Source organism: Sinohyriopsis cumingii, chromosome 4 (genome assembly GCF_028554795.1).
Source record: "Sinohyriopsis cumingii isolate HCF-2022 chromosome 4, ASM2855479v2, whole genome shotgun sequence".
Lineage (NCBI taxonomy): Eukaryota > Metazoa > Mollusca > Bivalvia > Unionida > Unionidae > Sinohyriopsis > Sinohyriopsis cumingii.
In genome coordinates, this window is record NC_142964.1 from 95,046,436 (window position 1) to 95,059,502 (window position 13,067).

Below are 13,067 nucleotides of genomic sequence, written 5' to 3' on the forward strand. Positions count from 1 at the left end.
CCGATATTCCCTTACATGAACCGAAAGAATCTGCACCCCAAGAAAAGCTCAAGCTGATATGTGTAAAGTAAATAAAAACCAAGAACAACTAAAGAAAATACAAGAAACAACAACAAAAAAAAGGCCTTGGTGGACTAGGTGACTCTAAAGGATTTGTAGATTGATTGAAACTGCTTATTGGATCAGTTTGTGAGTCCAGATTGATTTGTCTGCAATTGCTATCAATGACATCATGGACCAAAAAACAGTTTGTACATTAATGCATGAACTTGTTGAAGACATAAAGGATGTATAATACAACAGTGATGATGAATTCTGATGAAACTCTGCTTGTTTTATATGAAATCATTGCAGTGATGCAATGTGTTGTAAATACAACTCAAAGCATTACCTTGATGATCCTAATGTCAAACTAGAATTTAATCTGACTTTTTCTACACATGTTAACCGCTGGTGAACTGCGCTAAATTGAAACTGCATTAGCATCATCGAGAAATTATTACAGTTGGCCTAATATTTGGTGGTCTTAGCGCAAATAACTCATTTGTGTTTTCAGACAATAGCACCATTTGGAATAATATTTAATTCCCTGCAGGAGTGTGCATTGATCAATGAAGAAATTCAACCATGAATAAATTGTTCACCTAACAAAGATCCAAAATTGTCTAGAAGTGCCCATGAGCCTGCACTCAGTCCTTTAATTTCAACTGATTTAGTGATATATATTATTAACATCAAACGGTCATGAATAAGATCAATTTTAGGTTGGGCTGACGACATTCCAGAAGACAAATGATATTTACACATGGGATATCATATTGCACCCATCATTGTCAATAATACCGCAATGATTCAAAACAATTACCCTATAATGCCATTTGGGGCAGTTATGAAAGCAGATCTGAAACAATGGGCATAGCTGCTTAAGGTTATACATTGTTTGTTTTTTCACCAACTGTGAATTGGATGATTTTATTTCAATTACTTCATCACCTTTTTATCTTTCATGTCATAATGATCAGTAGACACATATTCATTTTACCCCTTTTGAAGAACAGCAGGAACATTGTAGATCTTTGTGGTGAAATATTGATAGTACAATCACGCATCAGAGAACTGCCTGACATTTAGATATAATAACAGTCGTATGTGAACATGTATTACCAATGCGTGCTGTTAATGCAAGAAAACCCATTTATGTGAAATATTACAAAACTGGATTTAGGCAACATTGTTCAAGGATTGCTTACAAGAACACCAAAACTGTCATCATGTGCTGTACCAATTGCTAACAAATCACAATGCAAGTTGTTGATAGCATCAAAAATATTGCTGCTGATCAGTTAAAAAATTTAGAATCATGGACATTTAAGTTGTTTCAGGATTGATCACAACTATTAGTGACCCATCAACCACCAAAACCGATTACATTACCATCAGAAGAAACAATGCTGGCTGCTGTTGGTCAAATTATTAATGAGGCCATTTAACAGTGTTCTCACACCGGTGTAGTCCTTGGCACCAATGCCGATTACAACTTTCTATTTGCATAGCATCAATTACAACTTCTTGAACATCAATTAGGTTTTCATGTGCAATTCCCAGAAGTCACATATTTGGGGTTTTGCAGAGGTGTTGGCAAGGTTAGTTTTGGGTCAAATGTCAATGATGCAGTTAGCTGGCTAATCTGCATATCACAATCAGGAGTCATATATGGACCGACATAAAAATGTCAACACTGGTTTGTAAATGTCCCAATACAATTTTTGAACATTAGACATGATTTATTATATGTCATTGGAATATCTGGATCTGTTCAGGTATTTTATTGTCAACATGTATTTTCATGCATGTGTCGATGTAGCTACAACCAGCGGTTATCGATGTAAAGCAGTGATACTTCTGATAAAAAGTTGTTGTTGGAGGGTCCTTGTGGAAAATTGATAGATTTTTTCAAACTGAACTTGTTACATTTTCAAATAATAATGCCAATCATAAAATGAACGTCAGCCTAAGTGAAAAGTAAAATATGCTATAAAAACAATTGTGGGGCCACATTGAGGCTTTCTTCAACAAAGTTAACTGGAATTGTCTTGGTGTGGCTGACCCAAACACAGCTTAATCAGCTTAATGTGGCCAGACAAAATAATACCTCAGTGACATTAAAATTATCTAAATCAGAGGTGATGCATATGCAAAACTGGTGGAATATTTTCCATAACTTGAAGTAATTCCAATGCTATCAGCAGTAGCGGCTATGTGATTGTAAAAGAGCTAGGGGATATCAGAACAGCATAAAGAATGGCTTAGGAAAAGGCGGTTTGGGTTCACATATGAAAAAAGGAAAAGGCCTTCAATTGGCTTGCCAGGAACAAGTCATTGAATACCATCAGGCAGAGGTCTTTGAGTACGCAAAATGCCACATGTTGATTAACCAATCTTGATTCACTCATGATGGTAAAATCAATCAAGCATTTTAGTGGTGTCTTTATGCAAAATGAACTTGCATTGATTGTGCCATGTACTTGTGAAATTGGCATTGTTCACCTGGATTTGACAAGAGGACCTGGTGCTTATTGGGTTGCATATATGGTGACACCTAATCTCTTAAAAGAAGGTCACAGTGACATTATTTGGATGCACTGGTGTGATATAAATTGAGCTTTATACATATGCGTGTGTGTGTGTATATATATATATATATATATATATATATATATATATATATATATATATATATATATATATATATATATATATATATATAATAAACTGGTCATGAACTATAGAAAAAAATTAACCCAGGTCAGTAAAATATGAAATGTAGGTCACATTGAACATTGTTTTTGGTAAGGGTGTTGCTTTAGCCTGCTATAATGAACACCTGTTGAAAAATAACCCATTAACCAGAAAATTTCACTAAATTCATTGCAACATAAAAAATCAGTTACAGTGATGTATATTTGGAAGGAGGCTGTGGTATTAGCAGTGCCTACATAGAGATAATCCAATGTTGTTTTATTATAGATGTGACCACAAATACATTATTTTAACACATAACATCAACCCGTGTCTAAATAAAGGAAGTAACACATTATAAACAGTCTGCTTCTCACTAATATTTTTGCTTAATTTTGGGAACTGATTAAGAGAAAATTTGCAATAGAGAAGCGATTTTAATTTATTCACATCTTTGTACAAAAGGCAATACATTTGCTACTTTAATATTTAACCTTCTTTGCAAAGTAATTTCCTGACAAAACACAAATATGTCTTTTTCAATTCTGTCCAACATGCATCAGTTTTCAAAAATGGGTTATTTGGCAAGATACCAACTGATTCCTGAGGAACAACTTTTTTATTCTTCAGCATGAAAGTCATTTAGAATGAAGAGTTGTCAATGTTGTTCAATACAAGAAAAGATAAACCCTGTAAGAACAATAATTCAAATTAACAAGTTAAACACATATTACAACTGAAGCTGTTATTTAACATTTAATCACTGCTTAGAACAAAACATCATAGAAGCTAGTTATCACATGCGGACTGCTCCAATGACTGTGGCCCAGTGGATAGAGAGTCTGCCTCAGATGCAGGAGGTTGCAGGTTCAAACCCTGGCCAAATTATACCAAAGACTTTAACAAAATGGTACCAATGGCTGTCTCGCTAGGTGCTCAGCATTAAGAGGTTAGCGTTAGGACTGGTTGGCCTGGTATCGGAATAATGTGACAGGGTGGGACAACATGCTACATGTCTGTGGCATGATGCCCCAGTGCTAAACACCAATATAAACTGCCACACTGCAGACATTATAGCGATATGACTGAAAAATTGTTAAAGCTATGTTACATATCCTGATCATACACATGCAGTTATCACATGCCAGTTTAATATATATGCAAAAGTACCAGGGAAGTATTAATGAAAAGTAGATTTTTGTGGTATGATTGTCATATAAAAGATTAAAAAATAACATTATCTGCATTTCAATAATATTATAAAACTCTGTTCCTGTATATGCATTATGATTCAGCAGATAAAGGTTTCTGTTACTGTATAAAATGTTCAATGTGAACAAGTATTGTTTCTTCTTTTTTTCCCTGACGAAGTGTCCTTTTCAATACAGAAACACATCCCTCAATGCCACAAGTCTTCCAGGTATTCCCAATAATCTCTGTCATATCCTTCATGTACATGCTCTAGCACAGCATTTCTTCTTTGCTCACAGTACCTAAAATTTCAAATTTTTTCATTATAGTACATATATGTATTTATACATAAAAATGGTGTAAGATGAAAGAATACATAAGAACACGAATCAGGACTAATATATACCACTCCTTCACTCTAGGGAACTTCATTGTAAGGCATTTTAACTATAGTGTGATGTACAGTTCAATTCTATGGTTCCACTGAAAGTACAATAATGAGGGAGTGCTAAATATAGACACTATGAATTAATTTATTTTTGGGGTATAAGTTTTCATGGAATTGCCAATACAAGTCTTCAATGGGATTAATGCTCTTTTGGTAGGAAAGAATTTTGGTGAATTTAAAATAAGACTGTTTCTTCTTTTTGCCAGAGTGTTTAAACCATGATCTCACACATTCTTGTGTAGTAACACCATCTACAAGATGGTGGATATAAGATTGGTATAAATTTCATTTAGGACCACCTAGACATCATAAAAAACCTTTATGCGAATGTCCAGCATAGATCTGGCTATCCATTCAGGACAAGATGTTCAAGATGATTTCTGTGGTGATAATATTGGATGGACTATTGGCATTGTTTTCATTTAGGACCAACTTATCATCATAAGAAGTATACTGGTCAAAACCACATGTAGAGAAGACAATCCATTCAGGAAGAGTAGTTTTAACAAGAATTGTTTGTCAGATTGATGCCATTTTATAACCGACTAGACATCTTAAGAAATCTACTGGTGATCTGTCAACGTATATATGATTTTCTGTTCTGGAGAACCAGTGATTAGATTGTCAAGATGGCTGCAATGGTGGCCATGTTTAATAGGGTTAGTATGATCCTCATCTTTCACCAACCAGACATCATCAGAAGGCTTTTATTTAAAATTTCATGTTGGAAAGAAGTAGCTGTAACATTATCTTATGTTGTGATGGCTATAGTGGATGTCAGATTGGCACCAGATGCATTTAGGGATAACTAGACATCACAATAGAAGTCTTTTGGGCAAAACCCCATGCTGATATGACCATCTGTTCAGAAGGAGCAAATATATGAAGATTTGTTTTATGTTGGCAGCAGTGGTAACCATATCTGGCAGCACCATTTCCACTCGGATGAATGTGTGTGTAATCCTCATGGCAATCCTCCAAGTACATTAGGAGGACTAGTGACAAAAACCTTATGTAAACAAATGGACGATGAATAGGCCATTCCATAGGCTGTTCTGGTCAATTGTTCAAGTCATGCCCATTTAAAAAAGTTCTACAATATTATGGCCTTCATCTAACTTCAAACTATATCTTATTCCAATTTGCTGAAATTTGATTGTTCTGAACAGAAAGATAACAGCTTCAGCTGATATCATTCTTAACCTATATCCATGATCACTCTATACATGTATTTAACTTTGCTCACATGTAAAAGTTCACATTATCAATATACATGTATATATGGGAGCTAAGTGCCCTTCACAAGGACAAAGAGAGATAAGAACCATTGGATTCTGAGTCCAAAACTCTGCTAAATGTGGTATCATGGTGCTCCAAACTTCAACAAACATGGTTTTACTTTAAAAGACCAAATCCTAGAGTTATTAGTCATAGATTGATTGCATTATTTTCTACATCATACAATTTGGACAGTAGTGCTTTTATAAAAAAAAAAAGAATGTGTGGAAACAAATGGGATGTATGCAATATTTATGGGTTATAACTCTAGTAAATGATAATGTAAAATGCTACCTGGCTGCATAAGTTGAACAACCTGAAGGTGGACATAAAAAATCTGTTTGAATTAAATAATTCCTCATAAAGTGCAAACAGCAAAGTTTTAAAAAGAAATGTTTTAAGATACATTTTAAATGTTATCAATTAGAAGCCTTTGTAAGAAGTCCCCTGGTGAAAACCCCTTTATGACTTCCATTCAGAAGCAGTAGCGATAACAAGATCTTCAAGATGGCTGCCCTGCTGGCCATATTGTATGTCAGATCAGCACAAGTTTCATTTATTACCATCTAGACACCCTTAAGATGTGTTTTAGTGAAACCATTTATTCAGGAAAAGTAGGAAAACAATATATTTAGTTGTTAAAAATTTATACTCAAGATAAGGATAAAAATCAGAGTTACATGTTCCCTTGCCATAGCCATCACTTTGTGATGGGAGGGCATGGCTAGTACATATGACACATCACCGATATACATAATATATAATTGGCTAATGTTTCATTAAAATATATTTTTGGTTCAAAACTTAAAATTCTTGAGGAGGAATATATATATTAAAAAATTACATCTCCCATTACCTTGACTTTGAGGTGATGTTCGACGTGGGCATGGTGGTGGAGGTGAGTGTCTTTACTATGTGACATGCAGTTATGATATATACTGGGGCAAAGTTTAATGAAAATCTCCCCTGCCATTACAAAGTATGAGGCAGACAAGCAAATGAGGACAGATGGACATAGGATGCCATAAGATACTACTCTTGACTTTAGATGGGCATATGACAAGCTTCCTACTTTTTGACCACATAGGCCTTACACAGAAACAGAACAAAATGGTAATCACTGTTATGGAGCAAAAGGCTTAAGAGATCCTATACAATTTCTAATGTGAATTGACTTGGATGAGAAGTTAGTAAAATGTATGGCATTTGTTGTGTAGGATAATAATACATTTAATAATAATAATGATGATAATAATAATAATAATAATAATAATAATAATAATAATAAAAACGTAATGTTAACTGGATGATGTTTTCCTAATATATAAGTTATGGAATTTAAACTGTAATTAAAGCATGTCCTACATATTGATCCCATTACCCCACCCTGGGACATGACCTACATATTGATCCCGTTACCCCACCCTGGGACATGTCCTACATATTGATCCCATTACCCCACCCTGGGACATGACCTACATATTGATCCTGTTACCCCACCCTGGGACATGACCTACATATTGATCCCATTACCCCACCCTGGGACATAACCTACATATTGATCCCATTACCCCACCCTGGGACATGACCTACATATTGATCCCATTACCCCACCCTGGGACATGACCTACATATTGATCCTGTTACCCCACCCTGGGACATGTCCTACATATTGATCCCATTACCCCACCCTGGGACATGACCTACATATTGATCCTGTTACCCCACCCTGGGACATGACCTACATATTGATCCCATTACCCCACCCTGGGACATGACCTACATATTGATCCTGTTACCCCACCCTGGGACATGACCTACATATTAATCCCATTACCCCACCCTGGGACATGACCTACATATTGATCCCATTACCCCACCCTGGGACATGACCTACATATTGATCCCATTACCCCACCCTGGGACATGACCTAAGGGCAGGATAGTTAACTAAAGAAGGAAATATAGTTTGGGATGATGTTGCATTCCTAACACATTGTAAATTCAGTAAGGGCTTAAAGAAATGTAAAGTTATTAGAAGATGTGGAGAAAAGTTCAAGTTACTAGTGCTATTAGCAATGGTTGCATTGTCAAGGGTCCCCACTCATCACAGTTTACTTGTCAGGGTCTTAAACAAAGAGATATGTGCTGGGGAAATGAAGTTAGGAGCATGTCTATTTAGGAGGCATAACTCCTCTAAATGATGATGTGTAATACTTGAAATTGAATTAATTTAAGGTCTCATCAAAATAAAGAAACAGCAAATTTTTTAACCATTATGCTCCAGAAACCAAACCTGGAGGATGGCTATCATGGGCATAAATAATGTTAATGATGTCAAGGGATGCAGGAAATCAACCTCAGTTAAGGCCTGATCAATATAAAGTATGTGCCAAACTTGGCTGACAATTAACCAACCATGGTAAAAACTGTGCTATGGAAACCAAAGCCGGTTGGGCAATCTGGACTCAGAACACCAATAAACAATCTCATGGAAAGCTTAGAATTAATTAGAATTAAACCAATATCTCATCAATCTTAGGAAAACATCACACACAATTTGACTGAAATCCAATTATGCACAGTCTGGAGGTCAGGTATTGCAAAAGCTGCATGGGTCATGTGTGCACATTTACTCATTTCAAATTAAATACAAATTGTTCTTTTAAAATGTAACACTAATTTTTCTTAACCAAAGTCTATTCAATCTTGATTACTGAATGCTTTGCACCTTAACTGCCACCAAGAAACTTCCAGACGAAAATTATCTATCGCTATGGACTTTTACAATGGTGGCCGTGTACTACACTTAGGTCAAAATAAGAGCATATTGAGTGGAATCATCACAATCAAGGATAGTACGAATTTGTTTATCAATATGCATAGCTTTCACTGTGATGTTACAGTGCTCGATGTGCAATCTGGATTGTACTGGATCACACCTTTAAGTTCATTTTGTCCAAAAATGTCTACATACTTGAACATTGATTTTGCCGTATGCACTTCTCAGGGTGTCTAAAAAATGACCTTTCAAAGGAATATGAATGCCACTTAAAGGTAATCAAATTCTAAAACATGACACCCATTACTGAAATAGTCACTGTTGAATGCCTACAAGACCTGTGTGACTCGTACTATAATCAAGGGGCATAACCCCTGTAAATGGCACTTTGAAATGTTGGACATCAAACTTATTCAAGCTTTCATCATTATAAAGCTGCATGCTAAATTTGTTTGAAATCCGGCAAACGTGGCTAAAGTCGTATTGTGTAAAGCAAAGTTGGATAGTTAGGCAAGCAGGGGCATAACTCCTGCAAATGCTGCCATGTTGTGAAAATGAAAGTCTAGACAAATGGATGGATGTAATTACTATAGGGCTATCTTGAAATAATGGAGTTGGACTTTACAGAACTATCCTACATATTGACCACACAGCTGATTCTAACGGTCTGAACCGGGGCTGGAGTGGTAAAACTAGGACAGAAAATATGTGACTCTGTCAAATTTAAAACACAAACTGAGATAGCCATTACTGTCATAATGAGGAGGAGAAAATAAAGAATTTAAGCAAATTATATCCATATTACTTTACATTTTTGAACTCAGATTCCACCCTGGGGCATGATACACACTGCAGGAGTGATAAAATGCATAAGGTTAGTATCTGATGATATTTTATACCAGACATTCAAGCATGAAAGGAATTGGTTAAAGGGTTATGGAAATAAAAGAAATGAAAAATGTTAACCAAATTTGTTACCACAAATATGTCCACAGTATATTTCCCAACTATATATTCCTACTTAAGCGCAGTTGTTCTCAGGACCATCAATGACAAGACATGGACAGAAATGATCTGTTTTAAATCGGATCAGCTTCTCTGCTTTGCTAACATTCCAGCAGAAACAGCTGAGAATATAAAATGCCAAAGAATCGCTCAAATGATGTGAATTTGGTATTTGCAAGGCATCAAAATGGAACACACTTTTAACCATGAGCTAAGGTATTTAACTGACAACTATTGGGATTGCCATCAATCCCTCTCAACATGGTCACTCTAGTCTGACATCCACCATTGCAAGCAGATATCTTTTCAGCATTTTTATTGCTAAAACAAGCAAACCAATAAAGTAAATGTCTTTTTCCAGTTTGAAAGGACTGGATTTCATTATGTATGTATATAGTTTTTGTAAATTTTATTTATGATTGAAAATTGCAGTGATTGTCTGTAGCTGGATTTGGCATACGTGCATTGGGTCTTTTGTAATTTATTTTTTCTGGTTTGGAAGTTTATATGGAACTTTTATTTTTTTTTTTACTTTAATAGAATTTTTTCAGGATTATTTGGATTCATAATACTGTTAAGTTCCTCTCACATTTTCATTTATAAATTAATAATTAAATTGTTAAGTTACTAAACTTGCTGATTCTGCTTTTTTCTGTTACTTAGTTTGTGACGTAAGAATTTACAATGTAGTGCAAGTAAGTAGCAACTCCTAAGACAGAAGGATCAGGTAAAATATTTGAAGAAGAAATCAAAAACAGAAGATCTGCAAATCAAGGGATGGAATCCTGGAAATCAAACTTAGTCAAGGTTTCATCAACATAAATTTACTGGCCAAATCTGCATGAAGGTCAACAATCTGTTAGTTAAATTATGCTGCAGAATCCCAAGTGAACAGGAAGTGCAATCAGGGGCTATAACTCCCATAAAGGATTCTATGAAATTCATGAAAAAAGTGCTAATTCAAGGTCTTATTTTTGCCTGCCAAACTAGTATGAAATCCAACAATCCTTGGTTAGAGTATGATATGGAAAATTAAGTATTGCTATGACTAGGTCTAAAAAATGTAACAGAAACAGCAATTTATGTAACAAGCAAGAAACAATCCATTTCCATAACATGCAAAAATGAAACTTTAAAAGACAGTATTGTAAATTAAATAAAAAATAATACTACATGTCCTATCACAAAATCAAAGAAAATAGAATGTTCCAAATGAATTCTAAATTCTTGAATGACCTGATATGCCATTATTCTTGAATATTCTCATGAAAGTGGTCTTAAATGTCTTGATAAATCAATGGTATAATTTTAAAATTTCTGTAAATGTATACACTATAATCCCAAAAGTATTATACTAATCCAAAAGTCAATGAGCACGTTGTATTTTCCAATGAATAATTTAAATAATTCCACCCAAATTATATTCTGATACAACTTTAAGCTTAATAAATTCTCAGATACTGATCAAAAGACAGGAATGAATACTTTTTTTTTTTTTACCAAATGACTATATATACATATTTTCACTTGACCTAGGACGCAATAGAATTTGTGGGAAACCCAAATATCGTATGGAATTTTCCTCTCAATTGCAAATAAATTTTCTCTCCAGAACCTTCAAAGCATGTAAACAAGGCTAGAATTTGAACTGAAATATCAGTTAACTTGTTTTAAAACTTACACAAATGACAAATATCAGGTATAAAAAAATTTATCCTCATGCAATTATGGAAAAAAAGACAAGAATACAACAGTATAACAATATATTACTATGGAGAAGGGAAATCAGGAGATACAACCCGTCATAATGGTGACACAGAACACTGAAAATGTAAGACTTCTCAGAGGTCATGTCCATATAAAGCTGCAAAACAAATCTAAGCAAGATCCAGTTGCTCCAAATACAGTTATCTTGCATAACCCAAATTTTTATTTGATGGATAACCCGATGGATTGATGTGAATCAGTCTACTGAAATTGTTGAGCAGGGACCAAGTTAACCATATACAAAACCCCCCAAAAATGATTAAGACCTTGACAAAAAAGAAATCAACTGTACTCTTGTTCAAAACTACAGTCTGGTTATCCAGGGTTGATCCTGACTGGTATCAGCTGTGCCATCTATTAAGTACCAATCTGGTTAAAACCAGTCAGGTGCAACCATCAGTGAATGTAATAGGCATCACTAAACTAATTAAACCAATCAGTTAATATTGCATCCTACTGTAGTGTAATGGAAAGCAGCATTTAAGCCTAAACAGAAAATAAAATCCTGATTGATTCAATCAATTCCAGGAACATCACTTGCACTGAACATTACCATCCAGTCTTTCCAGTTCTTAGAACAAAGAGCCATTGAAATAAAATCATTTTCAGAAAATGCAAGAAAATAATAAATAAATTCTCACTCACAAACTTAAATAAAATTTGGATGTTTTCTTAGCTATTAAGACAAATTGGAGTTTAGACTTTAGATTTTAGTCTGCAAGAATTCTCATAAGGGACTGATGCCTGGAGTTAAGATCAGTTAGTGATATTGTGCCAAGTATAAAGTATTTTAACCAGAGTTACCTAGTCTTCTTCTCCACTTTCTCTTTTAAATCCAGAAACGGGAGACCCTTAGAAGAAATAAATCCCTCCAGATACTCAGATAGCAGTTCTGTTGCATACTCGAGGTCTTTCTGGTTATTCTGCAATTGATATAATACTATCTTATAAAATAAGAGATAGTGTCATCCTTTGAGATCAAACAAGGGTTATTCTAGTCAATATATGATATCCACTGAAATGCAAATACATGATTATCACAAAAACTTAAACACAACAAAATCTTGTTTATGTCACTGCCATAGTTGTTACCTCCCTCCATAATGACATCTGCAGATGCCAAAGACAAATAAAAAAATATCTGGAATGGACCGATACTGTACTGGTCACCATTACCGAAAAGATTTTCTGAGATTTCAATATTTAAGACCATTTCTTATCTTTAATTGCTTTTGAGTTGAAAGCAACCCTGATATCACAGAGTGAAAAGGTTTTCAAACTGACTACAATGAGACCATATTTGATATAAGATCAGTTTTATTTTCATTTAGAACATGGAGTCTCCATGAAGTTATGGGTTCAAAAGATCCAATTTAACAAGCGGAAGCCTATGACCAGCTGAAAATTGGGAACAAGGATATGTATGACCTCGTCAATCTGCCCACGAAAGAGAAGATTGGACAAAAGCAACTGTACTCTCCAAGCCATTTTATTAAGCTATTTTAAAACAGTAAATGTTGATATAAAGGCATTCATTTGCATTAGTTGAATATTAAAGGAAGGCACCATGGTGTTAGAAGATTGTGCTGCATTGTTGTCAAAAGGTTTGTACACATACTTATTCATGATAATGACTCCCAGTTAAGATTTTTATAAGGGTTCTTGAGTGGGAGATTAAGGATATGTTCAGATTGCTGGAAAATGGTCCAGGTCAGAATCGATCACTGTAACATTTCTATTCAGTTCCAGCATGTCTAGAAAAGACTTTATCTACATGACAATGGGAAACATATTCATTTCCAGTTCTGCAATGTTCTTTGGACTTCTATCTGGAAGACTGATGAACCAGTTAAATAG

General features: G+C 34.8%; 1 protein-coding gene across 1 annotated transcript in view; it reads right to left on the reverse strand.

Annotated features, from left to right (window-relative positions):
- Window positions 1-3,165: 3,165 nt before the first annotated feature.
- The window catches only part of LOC149801708 (E3 ubiquitin-protein ligase arih1-like), a 119,834-nt gene continuing 109,932 nt past the window's right edge, over window positions 3,166-13,067 (reverse strand). The window contains exons 16-17 of the mRNA XM_089955988.1: window positions 12,015-12,133; window positions 3,166-4,232 (exon numbers count right to left, since the gene is read on the reverse strand). Of these exons, the coding sequence (XP_089812114.1) occupies window positions 4,139-4,232; window positions 12,015-12,133 (213 nt within the window). The 3' untranslated portion in view covers window positions 3,166-4,138. The remainder of the gene's footprint in view (window positions 4,233-12,014; window positions 12,134-13,067) is intronic.